The 25,946-nt window shown below is 43.6% G+C and overlaps 1 protein-coding gene across 1 annotated transcript in view; it reads left to right on the top strand.

Moving 5' to 3' along the window:
• Positions 1–25,619, top strand: part of LOC120035977 (echinoderm microtubule-associated protein-like 6) — a gene marked incomplete at both ends in the record, with an annotated part of 53,841 nt that extends 28,222 nt beyond the window's left edge. Inside the window, 27 exons of the mRNA XM_038982465.1 lie at positions 287–393; positions 3,005–3,123; positions 3,900–4,086; positions 4,546–4,651; positions 4,770–4,863; positions 5,293–5,393; positions 7,319–7,521; positions 8,841–8,952; positions 9,387–9,514; positions 11,232–11,373; positions 11,798–11,950; positions 12,413–12,544; positions 12,653–12,741; positions 12,974–13,150; positions 14,759–14,963; positions 15,392–15,518; positions 17,597–17,611; positions 18,571–18,579; positions 21,772–21,850; positions 22,089–22,218; positions 22,344–22,442; positions 23,158–23,331; positions 23,503–23,711; positions 23,829–23,986; positions 24,612–24,726; positions 25,013–25,201; positions 25,447–25,619. Coding sequence (XP_038838393.1) covers positions 287–393; positions 3,005–3,123; positions 3,900–4,086; positions 4,546–4,651; positions 4,770–4,863; positions 5,293–5,393; positions 7,319–7,521; positions 8,841–8,952; positions 9,387–9,514; positions 11,232–11,373; positions 11,798–11,950; positions 12,413–12,544; positions 12,653–12,741; positions 12,974–13,150; positions 14,759–14,963; positions 15,392–15,518; positions 17,597–17,611; positions 18,571–18,579; positions 21,772–21,850; positions 22,089–22,218; positions 22,344–22,442; positions 23,158–23,331; positions 23,503–23,711; positions 23,829–23,986; positions 24,612–24,726; positions 25,013–25,201; positions 25,447–25,619 — 3,532 coding nt within the window. The remainder of the gene's footprint in view (positions 1–286; positions 394–3,004; positions 3,124–3,899; positions 4,087–4,545; positions 4,652–4,769; positions 4,864–5,292; positions 5,394–7,318; positions 7,522–8,840; positions 8,953–9,386; positions 9,515–11,231; positions 11,374–11,797; positions 11,951–12,412; positions 12,545–12,652; positions 12,742–12,973; positions 13,151–14,758; positions 14,964–15,391; positions 15,519–17,596; positions 17,612–18,570; positions 18,580–21,771; positions 21,851–22,088; positions 22,219–22,343; positions 22,443–23,157; positions 23,332–23,502; positions 23,712–23,828; positions 23,987–24,611; positions 24,727–25,012; positions 25,202–25,446) is intronic.
• Between the last annotated feature and the right edge of the window lie 327 nt (positions 25,620–25,946).

The following is a 25,946-nucleotide window of genomic DNA, read 5'->3' as shown; positions in this document are numbered from 1 at the left end:
TATACACTCAGTGTAAACCCAGAGGAACGTGGGGGTTTGAAATGTTTATGAATGTACTGTATGGTCCTAATGAGAGGCCCCATATGGTCATGTAGAGCTGGTACCTGAAGTATTCTTGGGTAGATTTGTGTCTGAGCTATATGATGTAATGTACCTCACAACAGTGGTTAGTGGAGTGACTACTGTACACAATATTCATGATCTTGTCAAAAGCCAATGTAATGAGTGATTGTTCCACCAGTGAAAATCTGTTTCCTTGTTGTCTCCTGGTATCGGTTCCCTCTAGATGGCCATGCAGACTCCAACAGTGAGGAGTCTGACTCTGATGTGTCTGATGTCCCGGAGCTGGACTCTGATATCGAGCAAGAGACCCAGATCAACTATGACCGACAGGTGGGTGTGTGGAGCTCACAGACACTGGAGGGAGTGCTATATGGGTCAGACAGAGAGTGGGTGATATCAGGTTTAGAGATGATACACCACGTGAGGGACACTGACAAAGTTCTATAACAGATGCCTTACGTTGATGCTGCATTTGAGGTAGAGAGAGAATGAGTGTCAGTACAGGTGTCAGATCCTAATTCGACCAATTTGCTCATCGTAGCAAAATAATCCTGATTATAAAAAATAAGTGATACTTTCTAACGGGGAAAATGTGTTTTGATAGACTACAGTAGACAAGTTTAAGTGTAAGCTCTAGTGAGGAAAAGAGAACTGTGGGTTTTCAGTGTTTTTTTAAATGTAATTTACAAGGCGCATTTTAACTTCCTGCAGCGCATGAAAATTATGTGACAACAGAGTGATCAAATTAAGATAATACATATCTATTTGAGAATGACAGTTGAATAAGAGGAGAATATGCCCCCATTATAAAATGCTGTCAGAAAGAGAGCGAGACGACAACACACTACTCAAGGCCTAAACGATACCCTGTTAAAATACCCTCCAGTAAGTTGAAGGAGAGTCAATTGTTAGAACACCAACACCAGTCAGTGTTATCTGGATTGGAATAGCCCGTGTTAGTCAGAATGCCTCCAGCCATGATCTAGGATCCTGAGAAGCCCTGAAAGTCAATCAAGGTACCGAGTGGAGATATTCTGATATTGATTGATGTGAGCAGAGCGAGGCAGATGGAAGGGCAGATAAGATATTCAAATAGGCTCCTCTCAACGGCTTTGTATGGGCTCAGCGCTAACTGAGGCTCTATTTTGTCGGAGAACGGCTGGGTTGCCATAGCATCCGTCACAAGCCTTATCTCCACTGGCAGCTGAGTCTGCATCTGTTGGCCTGACAGTGCGGGTTGGTGCCACACGGAGCGCTGCGGGTTTGTGCCACACTCAGCGCTGCCATATGTTCTCTGGAGATACCCAGCCGTCGGCGCCCGCACTGCTTCATGACAGAACAATGAGTTGCCTTTTCAACAGTGGGGACAAAATATTATTTTCTCTGCTTCTCTTAAGACTTCATTTTAGTCCTCATGTAATACTTTGACATTTTTGTTTGTTTAGTAGGTTGCATTTAATATCATTATTCGGTGGGTCCTATATCAGTCAGACGGTGGAGGATAGCCGGTTGACAAATAATGCACAATATGAGGCACTGTTGTTCCAGGTGTATGTAGAGGACTGTGTGTGGTTGTTACAGGAGGACAGTGTGTGATTTACAGGAGAACTATGTGTGATTGTTACAGGACAGTGTGTGGTTGTTACAGGAGGACTGTGTGTGGTTGTTACAGGAGGACAGTTGGTGATTTACAGGAGGACTGTGTGTGGTTGTTACAGGAGGACTGTGTGTGGTTGTTACAGGAGGACTGTGTGTGGTTGTTACATGAGGAATGTGTGTGGTTGTTACAGGAGGACTATGTCTGATTTAAAGGAGGACTGTGTCTGATTTACAGGAGGACTGTGTCTGATTGTTCCAGGAGGACTGTGTGTGATTGTTCCAGGAGGACTGTGTGTGATTTACAGAGGACTGTGTGTGATTTACAGAGGACTGTGTGTGATTGTTACAGGAGGACTGTGTGTGATTGTTACAGGAGGACTGTGTGTGATTTACAGAAGGATTATGAGGGATTTACAGGAGGATGGTGTTTGATTTACAGGAGGACTGTGTGATTTACAGGAGGACTGTGTGATTTACAAGAGGACTGTGTGTGGTTGTTACAGGAGGACTGTGTGTGATTTACAGGAGGACTGTGTGTGATTTACAGGAGGACTGTGTGTGATTTACAGGAGGACTGTGTGTGAAGAGGACTGTGTGTGATTGTTACAGGAGGACTGTGTGATTGTTACAGGAGGACTATGTGTGATTTACAAGAGAACGTAGTGTGATTTACAGGAGAACATAGTGTGATTTACAGGAGAACTGAGTGTGATTGTTACAGGAGGACTGTGTGTGTGATTTACAGGAGGACTGTCTGTGGTTGTTCCAGGAGGACTGTGTGTGGTTGTTCCAGGTGTATAAGGAGGACTGTGTGTGGTTGTTCCAGGTGGTGTATAAGGAGGACTGTGTGTGGTTGTTCCAGGTGTATAAGGAGGACTGTGTGTGGTTGTTCCAGGAGGACTGTGTGTGGTTGTTCCAGGAGGACTGTGTGTGGTTGTTCCAGGAGGACTGTGTGTGGTTGTTCCAGGAGGACTGTGTGTGGTTGTTCCAGGAGGACTGTGTGTGGTTGTTCCAGGTGTATAAGGAGGACTGTGTGTGGTTGTTCCAGGTGGTGTATAAGGAGGACTGTGTGTGGTTGTTCCAGGTGTATAAGGAGGACTGTGTGTGGTTGTTCCAGGAGGACTGTGTGTGGTTGTTCCAGGAGGACTGTGTGTGGTTGTTCCAGGAGGACTGTGTGTGGTTGTTCCAGGAGGACTGTGTGTGGTTGTTCCAGGAGGACTGTGTGTGGTTGTTCCAGGTGTATAAGGAGGACTGTGTGTGGTTGTTCCAGGTGGTGTATAAGGAGGACTGTGTGTGGTTGTTCCAGGTGGTGTATAAGGAGGACTGTGTGTGGTTGTTCCAGGTGTATAAGGAGGACCTTCCCCAGCTGAGGCTGCAGAGCAGAGAGAAAAAGCAGCAGGTCGGCTCCCTGAAGCGCCAGAGAGGCCCAGACGAAGCCCTTCGTCTAAAGTTTGTCCACGGGTAATGGGTTCTTACTGTATGACAGGTGTTATTGGTCTCATGATCCTCAGAAACATAGTCATACGTGGGTTTTAGGTATCATCTTCTCAAAGTCAAATTGATTGAGATGACAAGGACAGATTTATTGTATTGAGATGAAATTGGGTATTTCCATCATGAAAAAACAGTCTCTTCCTCTGAAATGTGCCTGTGTGTCAGCTGGTTGAATATGCAAATCCCTTTTCAAAGCTGTAGTTTTAAATATTTGTTTTGTGTGAAGCAGTTTAAGTTACTGATTCAGCACTAGCAATCCTTTAAGACTTCGCTATAGCAGCTCTAATACTCCCTTTTTGTAAAATGTAAAGACCTCACAGTGGGGGAGGGAGAAGTCTTTCAGCGTTTGAGCGATTAAATAAATGCCACACATGACACATTTGATTAAAATTCCCCACACACACCACAGGGGTCATCAGACACTCTTAAATAGGCCATGTGGGGAGAGACGGCATATGAACTGTGATTTCAGCTCTTATCTGATTGTCACTTTCTCTAGTCAGCTTTCCCTAGTTGGATTTAACTCTGCCTAATTTAGTATAATTGTGATTGTTCATTGTGTGCAGTCCTGTGATCTTTTTTTTACTCAAGCTCTCTCTCTTTCTCTCTTTCTCTCTGTGTGTGTGTGTGTGTGTGTGTGTGTGTGTGTGTGTGTGTGTGTGTGTGTGTGTGTGTGTGTGTGTGTGTGTGTGTGTGTGTGTGTGTGTGTGTGTGTGTGTGTGTGTGTGTGTGTGTGTGTGTAGGTACCGTGGCTACGACTGCAGAAATAACCTTTTCTACACCCAGGCTGGGGAGGTCGTATACCATGTGGCAGCGGTGGGCGTGGTCTACAACAGAGAGCAACACAGTCAGCGCTTTTACCTGGGCCACGATGATGACATTCTCAGTCTGACTGTACACCCACTCAAAGACTATGCAGCCACTGGACAGGTTCTCTCTCTCTTTCTATCTCTCGCTTTCTCTCTCTCTCTCTCTCTCTCTCTCTCTCGCACTCTGCTTTATTGTCAGGAATGGGTGGTTGCCACTGTTGCCAAAGCAATGTATATGAAGCACAGGACGTTGGTGGCACCTTAATTGGGGAGAACGGGCTCGTGGTAATGAATGGAGCAGAATGGGTGGAATGGTGTCAAATACATCCAATACATGGTTTCCAGGTGTTTGATGCCATTCCATTTGCTTCGTTGCAGGGGAGGACGGCCCATAACAGCATGTCTGAGCAATAATATATATCAACAAAAACAATCATACACTCTCTCACTCTCTCTCTCTCTCTGTCTCTCACTCTCTCTCTCTCTCTGACTCTCTCTCTCACTCTCACTCAGTCACTCTCACTCAGTCACTCTCTCTCTTACACACGGATCTTAATCACCTCTTTATGAATGTGTCCAGGTTGGCAGGGATCCAGCCATCCATGTGTGGGACATCCAAACCCTGAAGTGCTTCTCCCTGCTCAAGGGCTTTCACCAGAGAGGAGTGTGTGCTCTTGACTTCTCCGGTATGGCTAATGTGTTTTCCTGGGCCAAAAAAGTATTATTTAGTAAATGTGTTGGGGTTCTGTCCCTAGTCCGTTATGATTTCAAACTAAGAGTAGCTTGTTGTTCCTCTATGTGCAGCGGATGGGAAGAGCCTGGTCTCAGTGGGCATTGATGATCACCACTCTATCATATTGTGGGACTGGAGGAAGGGCGAGAAGCTGGCCACTGCAAGGTACTAAAAGCTTTTACACACCAGCTGAAAGCTGCTATTAGTGTGATCAGTGCATTTAGAGTTATTTAGAGTTATTACACAAACAAGGTTTTATAAAGTAGTCCAGCTAAGCCGGGTTCAAATCGTTTGAGTTTTCTTTCAAATACTTTATCTGCACTTGAATATACTTACCCGGCACATTGGAACCTATGGTATAGTGTCAAAAGTGCAAACCCCGCCATACTCCAAGAAGGCTCAATCAAGTGATCAAAGTATTGGAAATATATCAAATACTACTTGGACTCAGGTCTGTTGCCTTAATGTTAACACATTTGTAGGGACAGCCAGGAGTTTTCTTCTGACTGCATGAACTGACCATGAAACACATAAGGCTCTATGTATTTGAGAGGACAGCATGTGAAGTGGATATTCTATCTCTGTTCTTCCCAGGGGACACAAAGACAAGCTGTTTGTGGTGAAGTGTAATCCTAGCCTCATGGACAAGCTGGTCACAGTGGGAATCAAACACATCAAGTTCTGGCAGCATACAGGTCTGTCCTACTGTTCTGCCCGACTGTCTCTTTCATCTATCAGTCTCTGTCATACTATCAGTCTCTGTTATACTATCAGTCTCTCTCATACTATCAGTCTCTTTCACACTATGAGTCTCTCTCATACTATCAGTTTATATCATACTATCAGTCTCTGTCATACTATCAGTCTCTCTAATACTATCAGTCTATATCTTTTTATCAGTCTCTCTAATACTATCAGTCTATATCTTTTTATCAGTCTCTCTCATACTATCAGTCTCTCTCATACTATCAGTCTCTTTCATACTATCAGTCTCTCATACTATCAATCTCTCATACGATCAGTCTCTATCATACAATGTATCTATCAAACAATCAGTCTCTATCATACTATCAGTCTCTCTCATACTATCAGTCTCTCTCATACGATCAGTCTCTATCATACGATCAGTCTCTATCATACGATCAGTCTCTATCATTCAATCAGTCTCTATCATTAAATCAGTCTCTATCATACTATCAGTCTCTAGCGTACTATCAGTCTCTGCCGTACTATCAGTCTCTATCGTACTATCAGTCTCTCTCATACTGTCAGTCTCTATCATTCGATCAGTCTCTATCATTCGATCAGTCTCTATCATACTATCAGTCTCTCGTACTATCAGTCTCTATCATACTATCAGTCTCTCTCATACTATCAGTCTCTCTCATACTATCAGTCTCTATCATACTATCAGTCTCTCTCATACGATCAGTCTCTCTCATACTATCAGTCTCTCATACTATCAGTCTCTCTCATACTATCAGTCTCTATCATTCGGTCAGTCTCTATCATACTATCAGTCTCTATCGTACTATCAGTCTCTATCATACTATCAGTCTCTCTCATATGATCAGTCTCTCTCATACGATCAGTTTCTATCGTACTATCAGTCTCTATCGTACTATCAGTCTCTCATACTATCAGTCTCTCTCATACGATCAGTCTCTCTCATACGATCAGTCTCTCTCGTACTATCAGTCTCTCTCATACTATCAGTCTCTCTCATACTATCAGTCTCTCTCATACGATCAGTCTCTCTCATACTATCAGTCTCTCATACTATCAGTCTCTCTCATACTATCAGTCTCTCTCATACTATCAGTCTCTCATACTATCAGTCTCTCATACTATCAGTCTCTCTCATACTATCAGTCTCTCTCATACGATCAGTCTCATACTATCAGTCTCTCATACTATCAGTCTCTCTCATACGATCAGTCTCTCATACTATCAGTCTCTCGCATACGATCAGTCTCTCTCATACTATCAGTCTCATACTATCAGTCTCTCTCATACGATCAGTCTCTCTTGTACGATCAGTCTCTCTCATACTATCAGTCTCTCATACTATCAGTCTCTCATACTATCAGTCTCTCTCATATGATCAGTCTCTCTCATATGATCAGTCTCTCTCATACTATCAGTCTCATACTATCAGTCTCTCTCATACTATCAGTCTCTCTCATACGATCAGTCTCTCTCATACTATCAGTCTCATACTATCAGTCTCTCTCATACGATCAGTCTCTCTCATACGATCAGTCTCTCTCATACTATCAGTCTCTCTCATACGATCAGTCTCTCTCATACTATGTCTCTATCGTACTATCAGTCTCTATTGTACTATCAGTCTCTATCGTACTGTCAGTCTCTATCGTACTATCAGTCTCTCTTGTACTATCAGTCTCTCTCTTTCTAGCTCCTCTCCTCTCATGTCCCTGTTTTTCTTTCAAGTATATCCTTCTAGGTGTTTTCACACTGTGATTCTGTCTTTAGGAAAGTGATCCACCCTGTCATTTTTTGAATGAACATCGGAACAACTCTGTCTTGTCAGGCATGGTATGTTTGTGGAAATCAATTGATGTATGCGTGAGTTTCTAATGGTGTGCTGTCTCTACAGGTGGAGGCCTTATGTTCCAGCGAGGCGTCTTTGGGAACCTGGGGAAGCTAGAGACAATGATGTCAGTGTGTTATGGTCGGACAGACGAGCTGGTATTCTCTGGAGCCGCCACGGGGAACATATACGTCTGGAAGGAGCCCGTGCTGCTGAAGACCATCAAGGCCCACGACGGACCTGTGTTCGCCATGTACTCCCTGGACAAGGTACTCTACTGGGTGTCAGCCCTGTCTGATAACAACAGACTGTTGGTCAACTAGTTTTCACTAACCTTATAATCTCATAATAATCATAATCTTATAATAAGATCCTCATCTGGAACGGCTCTGTATTGTACTCTGGTTTCCCCACACCCACACTTGGTGTAAATATTTCATTGTCTTTCTTCCCATTGACTCATAAACGCCCTATGACTGCTCTATGAGGACTTCACCATATGAAATTGATGTTATGTTGTCCACTAGAATAATTTCAGAGTGATATTGTTGCTGCTGGCTGTAGTTATGGATGTGTTTAACTATAATTGGCCTGTAGTTGAGGAAGTTATCAATATTGTAGTGCTCTGATGAGGAGCTTTGGAGAGACGTGATGTGTTGAGGCATGGTGGTTATTGTGTTTGGGGGCAAACACAGCATCATTAGGCAGCATGATTAAGCCACACATAGATTTCTCGTTTTCCTAATTGGCCATTTGCAGCCTGTCATTTGACTGTGTGCAAATACTATGTAGTCTTAATGACCAATGGAAACCTTGGTGTGTATTGCATCATGCATCTCCCTCCTGATGCTGAGATTGGATTAATTAAATGGATTGTCTCCCATGAACTTCTGTTCTGTGGAAAATCATTATATCGCTATTTACTGTTACTGATGAAGACTGGCGTGATTATAAGCAGTCAATCCTATCTCTTATCTTCAGTCCACGATAGTGTTTTTAATTAAACATCGTATAGTGTTTTCTCCCTCTCGTACAAATAGATTGTCTATTTATTCGCAATCTCTTCAAGTAGAGATGCCTTAGATCAAAACAAAATATTATAGTCCCATTAGATGTAACATTTATGTGATGCTGTTTCCAAAACCTTTCATCAGAGAAGCAGTCTTAAGGAGGATGTGGGAGGGCGTTCCTGGGGGAGACCGCCACTGAATTCCTGATGTGTTGTTGTTGCTGCTGCTTCAGATCTTTGACAGGCCCTGTCTGGTAGTAGAAGTCATTGCAATTCCCAACTGCTTCTGTGTGTTGTGAAAAATGTCAGAGACAGACAATATTTTTTATTTGTCTTCCCTCCCTCCATACCTTCCTCCTGCACTTCCTCATCCAACACTTCCTTCTCAGTTTCAAGACAAACTGACCCCCTACCATCCTTCAGCGGTTCAGACAGACCTCTTGACAAGCTGTCAGGTGGAACATTAGCGTCGGTCAGAGCCCCTGTCTCATCCGGCCCTCATCACTGTTAGTTTTCCTCAGTGGGGTTGTCAGTGGTGGAGTACCTTGGGTGACGTCCCTCTGCTGTTGTTCCCTCCAGGGCTTTGTGACAGGTGGGAAGGACGGAGTAGTGGAGCTGTGGGACGACATGTTTGAGAGGTGCCTGAAGACATACGCTATCAAGAGAGCAGCCCTCTCCCCGGGATCTAAAGGTAGGAAACCACATGTTTGACTCCTTTTTATTTATTCCATTCCAGCCATTACTATGAGCCTGTCCTCCTATAGCTCCTCCTCCCACCAACCTCCATAACACTCCCTACAGTAACTGACAGTCAACCAAAGTCTTTGACAGATACAGAAACACTATCTGAGAAGTACTGAAATTCTCTCTTAAAGGCAAGCTCTGACCCTGTAAAACACATACCTGTATCAGGAAGCGTAATGTGTTTGAAATTTGACCATAAACGGTCAATAGATACTCTAGCCATCATTGAGCACTGTATCCTCCTCTAGTTAGTGCTGCCATCTCTTGGCCTCATGTGAAAATGCAAAGAATGTTACTTCTATCTGCTGTTATCGATCTGGGAGGATTTCACTGCTACGGCTGTACTTAGTCTTTACAGTGCTATTTGTGTGTGTGTCCCAGGTCTGCTCTTGGAGGACAACCCCTCCATTCGTGCTATAACTCTGGGACACGGACACATCCTGGTGGGAACCAAGAATGGAGAAATACTTGAAATCGACAAGAGTGGACCCATGACCCTGCTAGTCCAGGTGTGTGTGTGTGTGTGTGTGTGTGTGTGTGTGTGTGTGTGTGTGTGTGTGTGTGTGTGTGTGTGTGTGTGTGTGTGTGTGTGTGTGTGTGTGTGTGCGTGTGTGTGTGTGTGTGTGTGTGTGTGTGTGTGTGTGTGTGAGAACAGCTGAAACACCTAGAGTGGGGTGTTTTTCCATTTCAGCTTATTTTTCCCAATTTGGGTTGGAGGACACATTTTTACAGCAGCATCCTGCAGTGAAACAGCAGCCTTCAGGTGTTACCTGTTCTCCACTGACTGTTTCTTGATGTGTTGGCTAGTTACTCAGGCTACCTGATGTGTTGGCTTGTTACTCAGGCTATTTGATGTGTTGGCTAGTTACTCAGGCTACCTGATGTGTTGGCTAGTTACTCAGGCTGCTTGATGTGTTGGCTTGTTACTCAGGCTACTTGATGTGTTGGCTTGTTACTCAGGCTACTTGATGTGGAGGCGTGTTACTCAGGATACTTGATGTGTTGGCTTGTTACTCAGGCTACTTTATGTGTTGGCTTGTTACTCAGGCTACCTGATGTGTTGGCTTGTTACTCAGGCTACTTGATGTGGAGGCGTGTTACTCAGGATACTTGATGTGTTGGCTTGTTACTCAGGCTGCTTGATGTGTTGGCTTGTTACTCAGGAATCTTGATGTGTTGGCTTGTTACTCAGGCTACTTGATGTGGAGGCGTGTTACTCAAGATACTTGATGTGTTGGCTTGTTACTCAGGCTACTTGATGTGTTGGCTTGTTACTCAGGCTACTTGATGTGTTGGCTTGTTACTCAGGCTACTTGATGTGTTGGCCTGTTACTCAGGCTACTTGATGTGGAGGCGTGTTACTCAGGCTACTTGATGTGCTGGCTTGTTACTCAGGCTACTTGATGTGTTGGCTTGTTACTCAGGCTACTTGATGTGTTGGCTTGTTACTCAGGCTACTTGATGTGTTGGCTTATTACTCAGGCTTCTTGATGTGTTGGCTTATTCCTCACTTCCTCTATACTCCACTCAGGGACTGCAGTTGGAAATAAATCAATGGTTATCCGAGGCAACCTTTTCAATCTGACAGTCTGCTGCTTGGCTGGCTCCGAAAAGCCCTGTGTTCTCTCTTGATTATCTGGAATAGTCCATAGCTTAATATCTCAACACCTTCCTTATTATTGTTTCTCTTGCCTGTGTCACAAGGCTTGTGTATGGGCTCTGTGGTGCTGCTGCGTACATGGCAGTTACAGTAGTTGGTATTGTGAGTGTGTGCGACCGTCTGTGTGTGTACGTGTGTGTGTGTCTATGCTTCCTTGCGTGCATGTGTGGTTCTGACTGTCAGTGCATCGCTGTGGTAGTTCCCTTTTATGGGTGCAGAGCAGCCCTTACAGCTCAGAGTCAGAGCCTCCACGATTCCTTTGCAGTCAGGTACGTGTGCTCTGTTGCCATGGTGAACAGACTTGATGGGGATGGGTTATGAAGGATCAGTATGGAAGTGTTGTTGAGTAAAATCGCTGCTGCTATCTGGGATGCGATGGATTGGGGCTTTTGTTTAGCCTCTCACTCAAACTCCACGTCAATATGAGCACAATGTATTGTTCTGAGAAAAAAGAGTGAATGATTTTGTGGGTGACAGGTGTGTCAAATGGATTAGGTGTAATGGTTCAGGGCATGTCAACTGTGACTGACTAACAGTTGTGTGTCCGTCTATTGCTATGGTTACAGGGTCACATGGACGGCGAGGTGTGGGGTCTTGCTGCTCACCCCCTGCTTCCCATATGTGCCACAGTGAGTGATGACAAAACTCTGCGGATATGGGAGCTCTTCACTAACCACCGCATGGTGGCAGTTCGCAAACTTAAAAAAGGTACTGCTGAATGTTGATATCTTCCTTGACTAATGAGTCATTAACTCCCATGATCATCAACAAAACATACAGATGTAGGATTGTCATTTGAGCAAGTTTGCTACAACAGGAAAATAACTCTGCAGCAACAGGAAATGTGGATTATAATTAATGGACATTTTTTGTAGGGGTTGATACATTTTTCGTAAGGGAAAATCAAGTTTGAAATGTAAGTGAAATTTACAAACTTTAGAAGCCTTCTAAAATTCAAATACACTCCAAGTTTGCATTTCCTGGTTTGCAGTAAAATTCTCAGCAACAAAAGAGGGATCAAATTAAGATCCTACATCTGTAAGGCACTCTAGTGTATCCTTCTGTGTCTGTCAGTCTATGTCTGTATCTCCATTTTGGAAGTGTTTAACTCTGTGTGTGATGTGTGTATCAGGTGGAAGATGCTGTGCCTTCTCCCCTGATGGGAAAGCCTTAGCGGTGGGCCTCAATGATGGTAGTTTTCTGGTGGTGAACTCTGACACCCTGGAGGACCTGGTGTCCTTCCATCACAGGAAGGAGTCTATCTCTGACATCAGGTTTTCACAAGGTAACCTTTGACATAGACTCTGTACTATCAGCCGACTGGATCACTTATCATTGATATGTTCATTCACTGCTGTTTGTATTTCATAACACTGATAATACGCATGGGTTTTTTATTAGTAAGGTTAATTTGAGTTCAACAGTTCCTAATATACACTCTTTGAAAAAAGGGTTCCAAAAGGGTTATTTGGCTGTCCTCATAGGAGAACCCTTTTTGGTTCCAGGTAGAACCCTTTTTGGTTCCAGATAGAACCCTCTGTGAAAAGGGTTCAACCTGGAACCAAAAGGCTTCTACTTGGCACCAAAAAGGTTTCTCCAAAGGGTTCTCCTATAGGGACAGCCGAATAACCCTTTTAGGTTCTAGATAGCACCTTTTTTTCTAAGAGTGTATGCAGTGAGGTTTCACTGAATAGCATTATCGCCCACCTGGCTGAGGTGTTGACCACTGGTTCTATGGCTTCCTTAGACGCTGGTAAATACCTCGCTGTGGCCTCTCATGATAACTTTGTGGATATCTACAATGTGCTGTCCAGTAAGAGAGTGGGAATCTGTAAAGGAGCTTCAAGCTATATCACTCACATAGACTGGGACTCTCGTGGTGAGTTTATGGTGTAATTGCAAGAGGAGCATGAATTCTCCTTAGTAGTCTATAGATACAAGTTCTATTTTGTCCTTGGATTCTGAGAAAGTACATTTTTTTCTGTAGGTAAATTGCTGCAAGTAAATTCAGGTGCCAAAGAGCAATTATTCTTCGAAGCCCCAAGAGGGAAGAGACAAACCATAAGAAACTCTGAGGTAAGAGACCCAACTGAGATTGTCATTTTTCTCAGCTAGAAATCAAAAATGTATGGACACTCCATGAAAACAAGATGCAGTGTTTAACACACTGTGTGTGTGTGTGTGTGTGTGTGTGTGTGTGTGTGTGTGTGTGTGTGTGTGTGTGTGTGTGTGTGTGTGTGTGTGTGTGTGTGTGTGTGTGTGTGTGTGTGTGTGTGTGTGTGCGCACATTCCTGTTTCCGCCTGTCAGATAGAGAAGATGGAGTGGGCTACCTGGACGTGTGTCCTGGGCCCCACCTGTGAGGGGATCTGGCCCACCCACAGTGACATCACAGACGTCAACGCCGCCTCGCTCACCAAAGACAAGAAGCTGCTAGCCACCGGAGACGACTTTGGCTTCCTCAAGCTCTTCAGCTATCCAACCAGGGTGCGACAGCTCAGTACACATGCACTAGTGTTAATTTACATTTTACTCACTTGAACTGAAATGGAATTAATCCCAACGCTGGTACATGTCTCAGTTGTTGACTCAAGTTGAATGTTGTCACTTTGTTCAACTTGGTTCAATGTTGTCTCTTTGTTCAACTTGGTTCAATGTTGTCTCTTTGTTCAACTTGGTTCAATGTTGTCTTTTTGTTCAACTTGGTTCAATGTTGTCTCTTTGTTCAACTTGGTTCAATGTTGTCTCTTTGTTCAACTTGGTTCAATGTTGTCTCTTGGTTCAACTTGGTTCAATGTTGTCTCTTGGTTCAACTTGGTTCAATGTTGTCTCCTGGTTCAACTTGCTTCAATGTTGTCTCTTGGTTCAACTTGGTTCAATGTTGTCTCTTTGTTCAACTTGGTTCAATGTTGTCTCTTTGTTCAATTTGGTTCAATGTTGTCTCTTTGTTCAACTTGGTTCAATGTTGTCTCTTGGTTCAGCTTGGCTCAATGTTGTCTCTTGGTTCAACTTGGTTCAATGTTGTCTCTTGGTTCAATGTTGTCTCTTGGTTCAACTTGGTTCAATGTTGTCTCTTGGTTCAATGTTGTCTCTTGGTTCAATGTTGTCTCTTGGTTCAACTTGGTTCAATGTTGTCTCTGTTCAACTTGGTTCAATGTTGTCTCTTGGTTCAACTTGGTTCAATGTTGTCTCTTGGTTCAACTTGGTTCAATGTTGTCTCTTGGTTCAACTTGGTTCAATGTTGTCTCTTGGTTCAACTTGGTTCAATGTTGTCTCTTGGTTCAACTTGGTTCAATGTTGTCTCTTTGTTCAACTTGGTTCAATGTTGTCTCTTTGTTCAACTTGGTTCAATGTTGTCCCTTTGTTCAACTTGGTTCAATGTTGTCTCTTTGTTCAACTTGGTTCAATGTTGTCTCTTTGTTCAATTTGGATCAATGTTGTCTCTTGGTTCAACTTGGTTCAATGTTGTCTCTTGGTTCAACTTGGTTCAATGTTGTCCCTTTGTTCAACTTGGTTCAATGTTGTCTCTTTGTTCAACTTGGTTCAATGTTGTCTCTTTGTTCAATTTGGATCAATGTTGTCTCTTGGTTCAACTTGGTTCAATGTTGTCTCTTGGTTCAACTTGGTTCAATGTTGTCTCTTTGTTCAACTTGGTTCAATGTTGTCTCTTTGTTCAACTTGGTTCAATGTTGTCCCTTTGTTCAACTTGGTTCAATGTTGTCTCTTTGTTCAACTTGGTTCAATGTTGTCTCTTTGTTCAATTTGGATCAATGTTGTCTCTTGGTTCAACTTGGTTCAATGTTGTCTCTTGGTTCAACTTGGTTCAATGTTGTCCCTTTGTTCAACTTGGTTCAATGTTGTCTCTTTGTTCAACTTGGTTCAATGTTGTCTCTTTGTTCAATTTGGATCAATGTTGTCTCTTGGTTCAACTTGGTTCAATGTTGTCTCTTTGTTCAACTTGGTTCAATGTTGTCTCTTGGTTCAACTTGGTTCAATGTTGTCTCTTGGTTTAACTTGGTTCAATGTTGTCTCTTGGTTCAGCTTGGTTCAATGTTGTCTCTTGGTTCAACTTGGCACTGTCTGCTCCCCCCTCAGGGTCAATATGCTCGCTTCAAGAAGTACGTGGGCCACAGTGCCCATATAACCAACGTGCGATGGGCACAAGATGACGCCACACTACTGACGCTGGGCGGAGCTGACACAGCACTGATGATTTGGAGCCTGGAGAGAACCGGAGAGGGTCACAGGGAGAACCCTGTGGACAGCGAGGAGTCAGACGATGACATTGAGGAGGATGGAGGTAAACGCCAGCCTTTAGACTACTGATCCATCCAGTACAGTAGTATACAATACTACTATATACAGTAGTGCTTGCGGAAGGTAGCTTAGTGGTTAGAATGTTGGGCCAGTAACTGAAAGGTCGCCGGTTCAAACACTCAAGCCAACAAGGTGAAAAATCTGTCTGTGCCCTTGGGCAAGGCACTTAACACCGTAGTACTATGTCTGACCCTGTAAAAAAGCACATTTCACTGCAACTATCCTGTGTATGTGAGAATAAAACAGATATATTACTTTTTTTTATATACACATTCTTACAACTCTCTCACAATCTACTCTTAGAACTCCCATACAACATTCTCAACAGACACACACATTGCTATCCTGATCAAATACTAATTTTACACACTGCTCTAATTGGTGAGTCTCTTCCTGTGGGCGTGTCTGTAGGGTATGACAGTGATGTGGCAAGGGAGAACAGCATCAACTACACCACTAAGATCTATGCTGTCAGCATCCGGGGTATGTGTGGCATCAAGCCCCACCAGCAACTGAAGGAGGTGTCAGCAGAGGAAAGGTACACCCCCACACCTCTGTCTCTGCCCACGTGTCCCTTCCTTCTCTAATGGCTGAACTGTACAGATTCTGTTTTGGGACTGGTAGTTGTCACTTAGTGATAGAGCTTAAACATTAGAGTGTCTTGGCCCCTGACCATTGTGTTGTGTGTAGATTTAAAACAATTTAAAGTCTGAGGCAGTGACAATAAAAAATGCCCAAGTTTTATCTGTTATGTTAGGCCTCAAAAGACTGTTAAAGTCTTGATCCTAATCAGGCTGCCATCAGCTTCCAACACCATTTGATTGTCTACACAGGAATGCTTATAGAGTCCTCTGGTGTCAGAAACAGGAACTGTACCTGTCTACCAGTACACATCTATATGAGTATTATTCATATCTACAGTATTTATACCTTTTGTAACGCCTCAGAGGTGGTCATTGTAGGGTTGACATGGATATAGAGTTTGGTCTTCAGTGCTTAGCTGACAGCATTTGAAGTTTAAGGGAAGACTGCGTGGGGTTTGTTTAGACTATTTCAAATGGAGTATGAGGCCTGATTTAGTTTGATAGACATAGACTACTCTTTACCTATCTGTACTACTTGCATTAAAAAACAAGACATTATATGCTCATAGAAAGATCTTTATCCCCAGTTCTATGTTATTTCTTTCTGCACTTTATGAGTGTACACGTGTGCTTTATGTGTCCTCTCTCTAATACGCTCTCTCTATTCACCTCTGTTGCTATGATACTGTGGATTGTCCTGGGCATGCATTGTGGATGTAGCCCATTGATATTGTATGCCGTGTGTATGTTTTATGTGTGATCCATCTATCTGCGGATTGTTGGGTGTACGTGTTTGGGTCGTAGTCTGTGTGGTGTTACAGTATGAGATGGCATGTTCTTGTGGCTTGTGAAGGAATCTTGTCAAAGTATTGCACAATGTTATGTGCATGTGTAGCAGGTGTGCTCTCTTGAGCTTCTGTGTGATATCTGTTGCTATGATACCGATATGTTGTGTATACAGTACCTATACAGTATCATTGGTATGATCTCAGTTGCTTTGAGACTGTATCGAGTATTGCCACATCAGTGGTTCCACCATCAATATAAATGGCTTATCAGCTATGTGCAGCTAGGGGAAGTCAAACATATACTGTGTAAATAGCATATATAGCCCGAGGAGACAATGATTGATTTTTGTCAAAGCCAAAGGTTGCGTTGCCACAAATTGTATTCTAAGCCATAAAATGTGCATTATTTACCATGACGCTCCCCACTATTTTCCATTATTGTCACATATAGCAGTGCTGTTATGTATGAAAGACTTTGACTTTGTCCATTCTCTTTCATATAATGTGTAGAATAACATTTACCCAATTATACAGCATCACAGAATGACAGGAAACATGAAATAGTTACAGAACATGAACCAGTGAAGAACCTATCATATACTATCTGGGGGGCTCACAACGTCGCCCCACCCCCGGAGTGATCGGTGGCCCCGGGGCATGTACCCTGCATGCCCGTTCGGTAATCTGGCCCTGATGGTAGGCTACCATGCTGATTTGTCCCCACCACCATACCATCTGGTACCCACTTCTGTCTTGAGAAACACTTCAAGGTAGACTCAGCGATATGCTGTAGATTCAGAAAGTAAGCAGCATTATGGGTCCATTTCTGCAACAACTAAGAGCATTGGACCACGAGGCTCAACTTCTCAGTTGTTTTGGTGCTCTGGCTACCACGCTCTAACAGGGTGAAGATAACCCGTGCACATGCGTAGATACTGTGTGACTGTGTGAGAGCGAGGTCTTGTGTCTCGCTCATCTCATTATCTGCGGTGCTGCTCGCGGCAACTTCATTTCACTGAGTCTACCTTTGAAAGATGCGTTATAAAGGTGTAATTTCAGCCAGTAGTTTTAAAAGTAGTGCTCACAATCCAAAACAGGTCGCCGACAATTGTATACGACGTAATCCATTTCGTATTATATGTCACAAATTTCAATTCGTAGAATGTTACGAATTTGTAAGTGCTTAACATCCTGTTCAATCTCTTTAATATCTCTCTTGTGTTTTAACTTGCATTCCTTTGGAGGCAGGGCATTGTCAAGTAAGTATGACCTATACATACATTCTGTGTTAGCAATGGGATGTGGGTGGTATTTCCATACATTGGATGTGAAGAGATGAGGATTTTATTTTATTGAGTGTGTAGGCAGAATATCTAACATTCAATAGAGTACATGGTGTTGTTATTTTAATCCAGAGATTTCAACAGAATTTTCCATGTTTTTCCTTTTATAACCGTACATACTTGACATTTTATCCAAAAGTGTTTGTTATTTCACTGATCTCCTATAATGGTACTACAGGAAGCAGTTCTGAAAAGGCTGTATTTTCTAGTCATCTATTTATATGGACTATGGGCATAATCTCCCATAGCCCATGGATCTCAATATCACTCATATTGCTCAAAATATGGCCAATGTGAAGTTATGTCAACTGCATGAGTAAGACATTTTATTTCAGATCCTTTTGGGTCATTCGTATCACAATTTATTTTGTAGAGTACTCCGAGTACAGTGATGATTTACCAAGTGATGCTGGAGGAGACCGTTCTTTCTTTCTGTTTCTGTCTCTCCCCCTCTCTTTTCTTCTTCCTCTCTCATGGAGCCCCAGACATCACAGGACCTTGTTTTCCCATAACCCCTTGGGGGTTGAGATAGAGGCACTGACTCATTTCTCTCTTCCTGTGCCTTTCCTCCTCCTCTCATAGGAGCTCTATTGCACAATTTGCACAGGGACCCCAGGGTATGACCCCCTCCCCTTATCGCTCTGTAGACTGGTGCACTCTCTCATTCCACACTTCTCCTCCGAGCTGTCTCTCTTTCTAGCATGCTGACAGTAGGCTGACGGCCAGAGCATGGTGTGCACCAGGCAGAAATGACGGCTAATAGCTCTCCAGGTTGCTTTTTGCATGAGCATAGAGCCTTTATAGCTATATTGAGTCCCCTCGGACTCCGACCTGTCCTCTAAACCTCTCACTTGGTTCTGTCCACTGCTCTCAAGGGGATCCAGGTAAAGTGGGCTACTTGTGTCTATCACACTGTGTGCGTACACTGTGGCTCCAGGTCCACGTGTTTCTCTGTGACGTTCTGTATGTACTTGCATGGTGGCAGTCAGCTCATCTCATTCCCATCTGATCAGAACTGCATGTTTGCATCCAGACTGCAGAGTTTCACACCCAGTGGGGCTTTTTTCCCATCTTCTCTTTCTTGTTCAGATAGACACATGGAGCTAGATAGACATGGAGCTAGGCAGCGTCACTCTATGGCTCTCTAGTTAAATAAAGGTTAAATAACAATAACATTTATTAAAATGATTCTACAATCCTGGCTCAGCATGAAAAATGTTGCAATCTATCCTTAGGAGTTAGTTACAACATTTCTACAGATATTTAATCTGCGGTGTTATGTGTGGCAACACTAAACTCTGACATGCTGATTGAAGTCACTTCAGCATGTAGACACTGATAATATTGTTAAAACACATGTGGAAGAGGGAGTCTGATTACCAAATGAAATAGGAGAAAATAGATGTTGGAAATATTAGCTCCCTGCCGTGCATGATCATCCAAACAATGCTGGTTAAATACTGTTCAAACAAACAGAGAACGACGGTAGTGTCTGTCAGCTGTAAGGAGTGTAAACTATGTATGTGATCACAGATATCACCTTTGGGCTAGTAATTTGCCAGTGAGCTGGAACCTTGTCTTGTATGACAGGGCTGTATTTCTACCAGGCCATTGCACACAGTGGTGGTGCTGTATAACTAATGGTTCTGCATTGTCATTACACTGTTCAACCTCCTGTGGGATTTCAACCTCCAAGGTCTTCTTCAATATGTGTTTCCCTGTTAACTTGTAGACTCTGTCTGTCAGTGTGTGTGCGCACGGGGGCATGCACACATTCTCATGAACCTTTGACAACCTATGTTAAGGACCAATAACTTAATAAATCAAATCAAATCAAACTGTATTTGTCAAATGCGCCGAATACAACAAGTGTAGACCTTACCGTGAAATGCTTACTTAAAAATTCTTAACCAACAGTGCAGTTCAAGAAGAGTTAAGAAAATATTTACCAAATAAACTAAAGTAAAAAAAATAATAAAAAGTAACACAATAACATAACAATAATGAGGCTATATACAGGGGGTACCGGTACCGAGTCAGTGTGCAGGGGTACAGGTTAGAGGTAATTTGTACATGTAGGTTGGGGTGAAGTGACTATGCATAGATAATAAACAGTGAGTAGCAGCAGTGTACAAAACAAATGGAGGGGGGGGGGGTCAATGTAAATAGTCTGGTGGCCTTTTAATTAATTGTTCAGCAGTCTTATGGCTTGGGGGTAGAAGCTGTTAAGGAGCCTTTTGGTCCTAGACTTGGCGCTCCGTAACCGCTTGCCGTGCGGTAGCAGAGAAAACAGTCTATGACTTGGGTGACTGGAGTCTCTGACAATTTTATGGGCTTTCCTCTGACACCGCCTATTATATAGGTCCTGGATTGCAGGAAACTTGGCCCCAGTGATGCACTGGGCAGTACTCACTACCCTCTGTAGCGCCTTACGGTCAGATGCCGAGCAGTTGCCATACCAGGTAGTGATGCCACTACAGCCCCGTTGATGTTAATGGGGGCCTGTTCGGCCCTCCTTTTCCTATAGTCCACAATCAGCTCCTTTGTCTTGCTCACATTGAGGGAGAGGGTGTTGCCCTGGCACCACACTGCCAGTTCTCTGACCTCCTCTCTAATCGTTGTCGGTGATCAGGCCTACCACTACTGTGTCATCAGCAAACTTAATGATGGTGTTGGAGTCGTGTTTGGCCACGCAGTCGTGGGTGAACAGGGAGTACAGGAGGGGACTAAGTACACACCCCTGAGGGGCCCCAGTGTTGAGGATCAGCGTAGCAGATGTGTTGTTGCCTACCCTTACCACATGGGGGCGGCCCGTCAGGAAGTCCAGGATCCAGTTGCAGAGGGAGGTGTTTAGTCCCAGGGTCCTTATCTTAGTGATGAGCTTCATGGGCACTATGGTGTTGAACGCTGAGCTGTAGTCAATGAATAGCATTCTCACATAGGTGTTCCTTTTGTCCAGGTGGGAAAGGGCAGTGTGGAGTGCTTCTATTCTTCCTTTAATGGCCCTGCGCTTTTGTGTCAGCTATCAATACTATTGATATGTCAGATGTTTTACATGGTCTGTTAACCCCTGAGAGTGACCATGAACCTCAGGTCTCAGCCAGGACACATCACTGTGGTAACCAACTGCCTAGGAAGTCAAATTTTCCAACATATCCAGTGACTTCATTTTTAAGGAGAGTGGAATTCCACTCACTTTAAAGGGGCAATCTGCAATTGCTACATTAACTGCAGATTGACCCTTTTTAAGTATTTTTATTTTATAGTGATAGATTTCAATGAGGGGGAGACAGAGAAGGAAATCCAGGGAAAGCCTCACTGAGACGCAGAGGTAGATGTGCTGCAGGTGGCAGTGTAGAGCTCCTAGAAACTGACTCAGAGACTGAGTGGAATTGTATTCTGTTGCTCATTGTGGCTCATTGCCATACATGTTAAATGTGGCCTCAGCCAACTGGTGTAATGTGTCATTATTGGTGTGATCCTTATGTGAAAGTTGACGCTTGTTGTGAATGTGATGTGCCCACCTTGGTGATATGTGTGTAGTGGCTGGCCAAAATTCATACATGTGGAAAATGTACTAGGAAAATGTCATTGATGTATACAATTTATTCCATTTTATGTAGCACTGAATCTGTCTGTAGATATTGTGTTATATACTGTGTGTGTTTTATGAGGAACACTGAATGTTTGTGTATTATAAACAGTAAAGGCTATTATGAGTGATTAACAAACAATGATGTACGATAGCCATGCTTAACAAGGTGTCTATTCAGAGGGATATGACTGATTGCAGCTGTTTTGTACTCTCTGAGTTCCTCAAGCTGTAGTTTAGTACATAGATATTTTCTTTCTCACACTCTCTCTTATCTTTCTTTCTTTGTTTCTATCGCTCTCATGTCAGACTAGAGAGACATTTTATAACTTGGCCTAATCTATCCTTAATGTGGCATTGCTGTGCCCTGTAATGAAATTGCTCTGAGAAAACATGACTTGGTTCTGTGGTACACATGTTAATATACTGTATCTGTCCAATATATCTACTGTGTGAGGCAGTACTATCTGTTTACTCACTGCAGGCCACCTGTTAGCCGAGCTGCTCCCCAACCAGAGAAGCTGCAGAAGAACAATATCACCAAAAAGAAGAAGCTTGTCGAGGTTTGTCTCACAGTGGTGTTGATGTTAACTCTGAATAACTTTGATGTCATACTCAACACAATGTTACAAAATCTAATTTTATTGGTCACATACACATATTTTGCAGATGTTATTGCGGGTGTAGCAAAATGCTTGTGTCTTGTTACATTTTTAACCATTTATTGTTTTTTATGAACCATTGTTGGGTACGTTTGGTGTGCTGTGGGATGTGATTGGTCGGTGATGTGTGTACTTCCAGGACCTGGTTCTGGACCACGTGTTTGGGTTCAGGGGCTTCGATTGTCGTAACAACCTTCACTACCTCAACGACGGCACCGACATCGTCTTCCACACAGCAGCCACGGCCATGGTGCACAGCCTCTCCACTGGTACAGCTACGTGTTGTCACTTTCAGATACCGTACTCAATATTGACATCAGGGCTTGTGATTTTCAAAGGCATGTACATGATAAGATGAAGATGAACTCAGTGTTTTAATGCTATTTTTCCTCAGGGACTCAGAGTTTCTACTTGGAGCATACAGACGACATCCTCTGTTTGACCGTCAATCAACATCCTAAATACAAAAATGTCATCGCTACAGGACAGATTGGTATGTACTGTACTGCAGTGAATGAACATGTTTTATTTTATTGTGGTTATGCGTTTACGTATTTTGCATGTACTTATCCATAGCATTTGTGTGTGGGCATATGAGAGAGAGATATTGAATGCCCATGTTTAGCCTTATCTTAGCATTTTTCTGGGACTTTGTTGAGGACCTGTTCAGTCTACATTGACACGTTCTAATTTTGTTTGTTGCTAGAATTAGTTTTTATTTGTGCTTAATATCATGGCCCTCAGCAGCATCTGAGAAGGCACTCACTTTAGATTTAATTTGTTCTTTTGTTGCCTAATTTCCCATTGCTCACACACCACAGGTGAAGTGACAGACCTGCCAGGTAAACCCCCCCGTCCAGATTGACCTTTACAGTGTGCCCTACAGTTACTATACTTATGGGCCGGTTTCCCGGACACAGATAAATCTCAGTCCTGCAATAAAAAAGCAAGCTCAATGAACAAAAAATCTTAATCTATGTCGGGGAAACCACCCCTATAAGTTTACCCTCTTATTGCTGTTCTCCTGCAGTTTCCCAGTGGCCTGTCCTGTGTTTTCTATCCTCCAGTAGTTATCCCTCTGTATTCAACCCTACTTTTCTGACCTTTTTTACCCAGTACTATAATACACCCAATCAATTGCCCTGGACTGCTCCATACTGTAGCCCTGTATACTGGATCAGACTATGGTGGTTTTCTCTGTGCTCCAGGCACCACCCCCTCCATTCACGTGTGGGACGCCATGAGTAAACAGACGCTGTCCATCCTGCGCTGCTCTCATGCCAAGGGGGTGGGCTACGTCAACTTCAGCGCCACGGGAAAGCTGCTGCTCTCTGTGGGGGTGGAGCCTGAACACACCATCACTGTGTGGCGCTGGCAGGAAGGTGAGCCATTCTGACCCTGGTAATATTCACTGAGATGGTGGTAGGCTACAGCTTAGATTGGTCTGGGCATTTTTGGGATCGCTAATCCTAACAATGTTGTCAGATATCACTCTGTAACTGTAAATAGCAGGTCATAGGAGTATTTGTGCTTGTGTGGGTTACCCTGTCCAGGTGCTAAAGTGACCAGTAAAGGTGGCCATCCAGACAGGATCTTTGTAGTTGAGTTCCGGCCCGACTCCGACTCTCAGTTCGTGTCTGTTGGGATCAAGCACATCAAATTCTGGACACTTGCTGGAGGCTCTCTCATGTATAAGAAGGGAGTGGTGGGCTCAGTGGAGGACGGCAGGATGCAGACCATGTTGTCTGTGGCCTTTGGTGCTGTGAGTATCGGCAGAATTTGACACTAAACTCTTTAGTCTACCCTAATGGGTAGTAATTCATTTCAGAGATACATTAAACGGTTTCATGATCCTGAACGGTGGTTTCTCTTCCTCCAGAATAACCTAACATTCACAGGTGCTATAAATGGGGATGTGTACGTGTGGAGAGACCACTTCCTGCTTCGTGTCGTGGCTAAAGCCCACACCGGGCCAGTGTTCACCATGTACACCACACTGAGGGACGGCCTCATCGTCACAGGGGGCAAGGAGAGGCCGTGAGTACCGTACTGCTGCACGACCATTTACAGTTGACATTTTAGTCATTTATCAGACGCTCTTATCCAGAGCGACTTACAGGAGAAATTAGGGTTAGGTGCCTTGCTCAAGGGTACATCGACCGATTTTTCACCTAGTCAGCTCAGGGATTTGAAACAGTGACCTTTCGGTTACTGGCCCAACGCTCTTAAAGGGATATTTTGGCAATGAGGCCATTTTTCTACTAGCATGCTAGTAGATATTCATAGACTTCCAGTCATTACGCTAACTACCTAACTAACTTCCCTCATACTGGACACAGAGAGAGACATAAAAATGGTGTCCACTAGTTCATCGGACTCAGGGAAAGTATTTGTTTAACCGCTAGGCTACCTGCTGCCAAGACCACTGACAATCAGAATGATATCTTTATAACACTGACCTACTTGAGACAACACCATTAATCCCACCTAAAGTAACAAGAAACACTAGCACCAAAAATCCCATCTGGAATTTTCCATTGGATTACATTAAGAATAGTTCTGAATCTCGGTTAACCCTCTATCCTCTATGATGATTATACATTGATGATTATGATGGTGTGTTTGCATGCATGTGTGTGTGTGCGTGCATGCACTTTTTCAGTACAAAGGAGGGCGGTGCAGTGAAACTGTGGGACCAGGAGATGAAGCGTTGCCGAGCGTTCCAGCTGGAGACGGGCCAAACTGTTGAGTGTGTGAGGTCCGTCTGTCGGGGAAAGGTGAGTTCAGCACAGCCAGGGCACACAGCAGTGAAAGAGACTTTGAGCATGTCTACAGCAGATGTTTAACCTTAAAGCAACTCCCTGAACAATCCTTTCGTAAATAAATGTACTGTCGCAATGTATTTTTTATATATATATTTTTTTATTGAATATCATATATTTATATAATATTTTTGTCATTTAGCAGACGCTCTTAGCGATACGGATTGAAGCGAGCCCTAAGTCAATAGCTAGGATTTTGAAGGGTTAAAAACAGTAGCCTTCTTGTGTCCCTGTCTACCAGGGTAAGATATTGGTAGGTACAAAAGATGGTGAGATCATTGAGGTAGGAGAGAAGAACGCTGCGTCCAACATCCTGATCAACGGTCACATGCAGGGCGAGATCTGGGGCCTGGCCACCCACCCCTCTAAAGACCTGTTCATCTCCACCAGCGACGACAGCACCATCCGCATATGGGACCTGGCCGACAAGGTACAGCACAAATAAATACTATGTGGTTCCAATGGTCTGCTGAGTTATGAAGTTGCATTTGAACTTACATTGAATGTCTTAATTTATTTATTTCAGAAACAACTTTTTTGAATCTCAAATCTGTATGTAAATAGGTTTGTGTTCTTGGTTTCCTTTGCACCTGAATTTAGTTAACCGTTGAATGGCAATATACCGTCCTATGTCATGTTGTGTTGTCTACAACCCTGCGTCCGTTTCCTTGCTAGAAACTGCTGAACAAGGTGAGCCTGGGCCACCCAGCCAAGTGTGCCAGCTACAGTCCCGATGGGGAGATGGTGTCTGTGGGCATGAAGAATGGGGAGTTCATCATCCTCCTCACCAACTCACTCAAGATGTGGGGCAAGAAACGAGACCGCAGTGCTGCCATACAGGACATCAGGTAAGAACTGAGGGGACATAGGAGCTACCTGGAGTTAAGTGCTTTTGGCTAGACTCCTGTCCACCTCCTGGAAGTAACCCTAGCATCAGCCATAACCCTAGCTTCATGTCCACATCCTGGCAGTAACCCTAGCATCAGCCCTAACCCTAGCTTCATGTCCACATCCTGGCAGTAACTAACCCTAGCATCAGCCCTAACCCTAGCTTCATGTCCACATCCTGGCAGTAACCCTAGCATCAGCCCTAACCCTAGCTTCATGTCCACATCCTGGCAGTAACCCTAGCATCAGCCCTAACCCTAGCTTCATGTCCACATCCTGGCAGTAAC

Source organism: Salvelinus namaycush, unplaced genomic scaffold (assembly GCF_016432855.1).
Source record: "Salvelinus namaycush isolate Seneca unplaced genomic scaffold, SaNama_1.0 Scaffold1171, whole genome shotgun sequence".
Taxonomy (NCBI): Eukaryota; Metazoa; Chordata; class Actinopteri; order Salmoniformes; family Salmonidae; genus Salvelinus; species Salvelinus namaycush.
The sequence above is the reverse complement of the archived record's forward strand: the minus strand, read 5'-3'. Positions and strand labels throughout refer to the sequence as shown.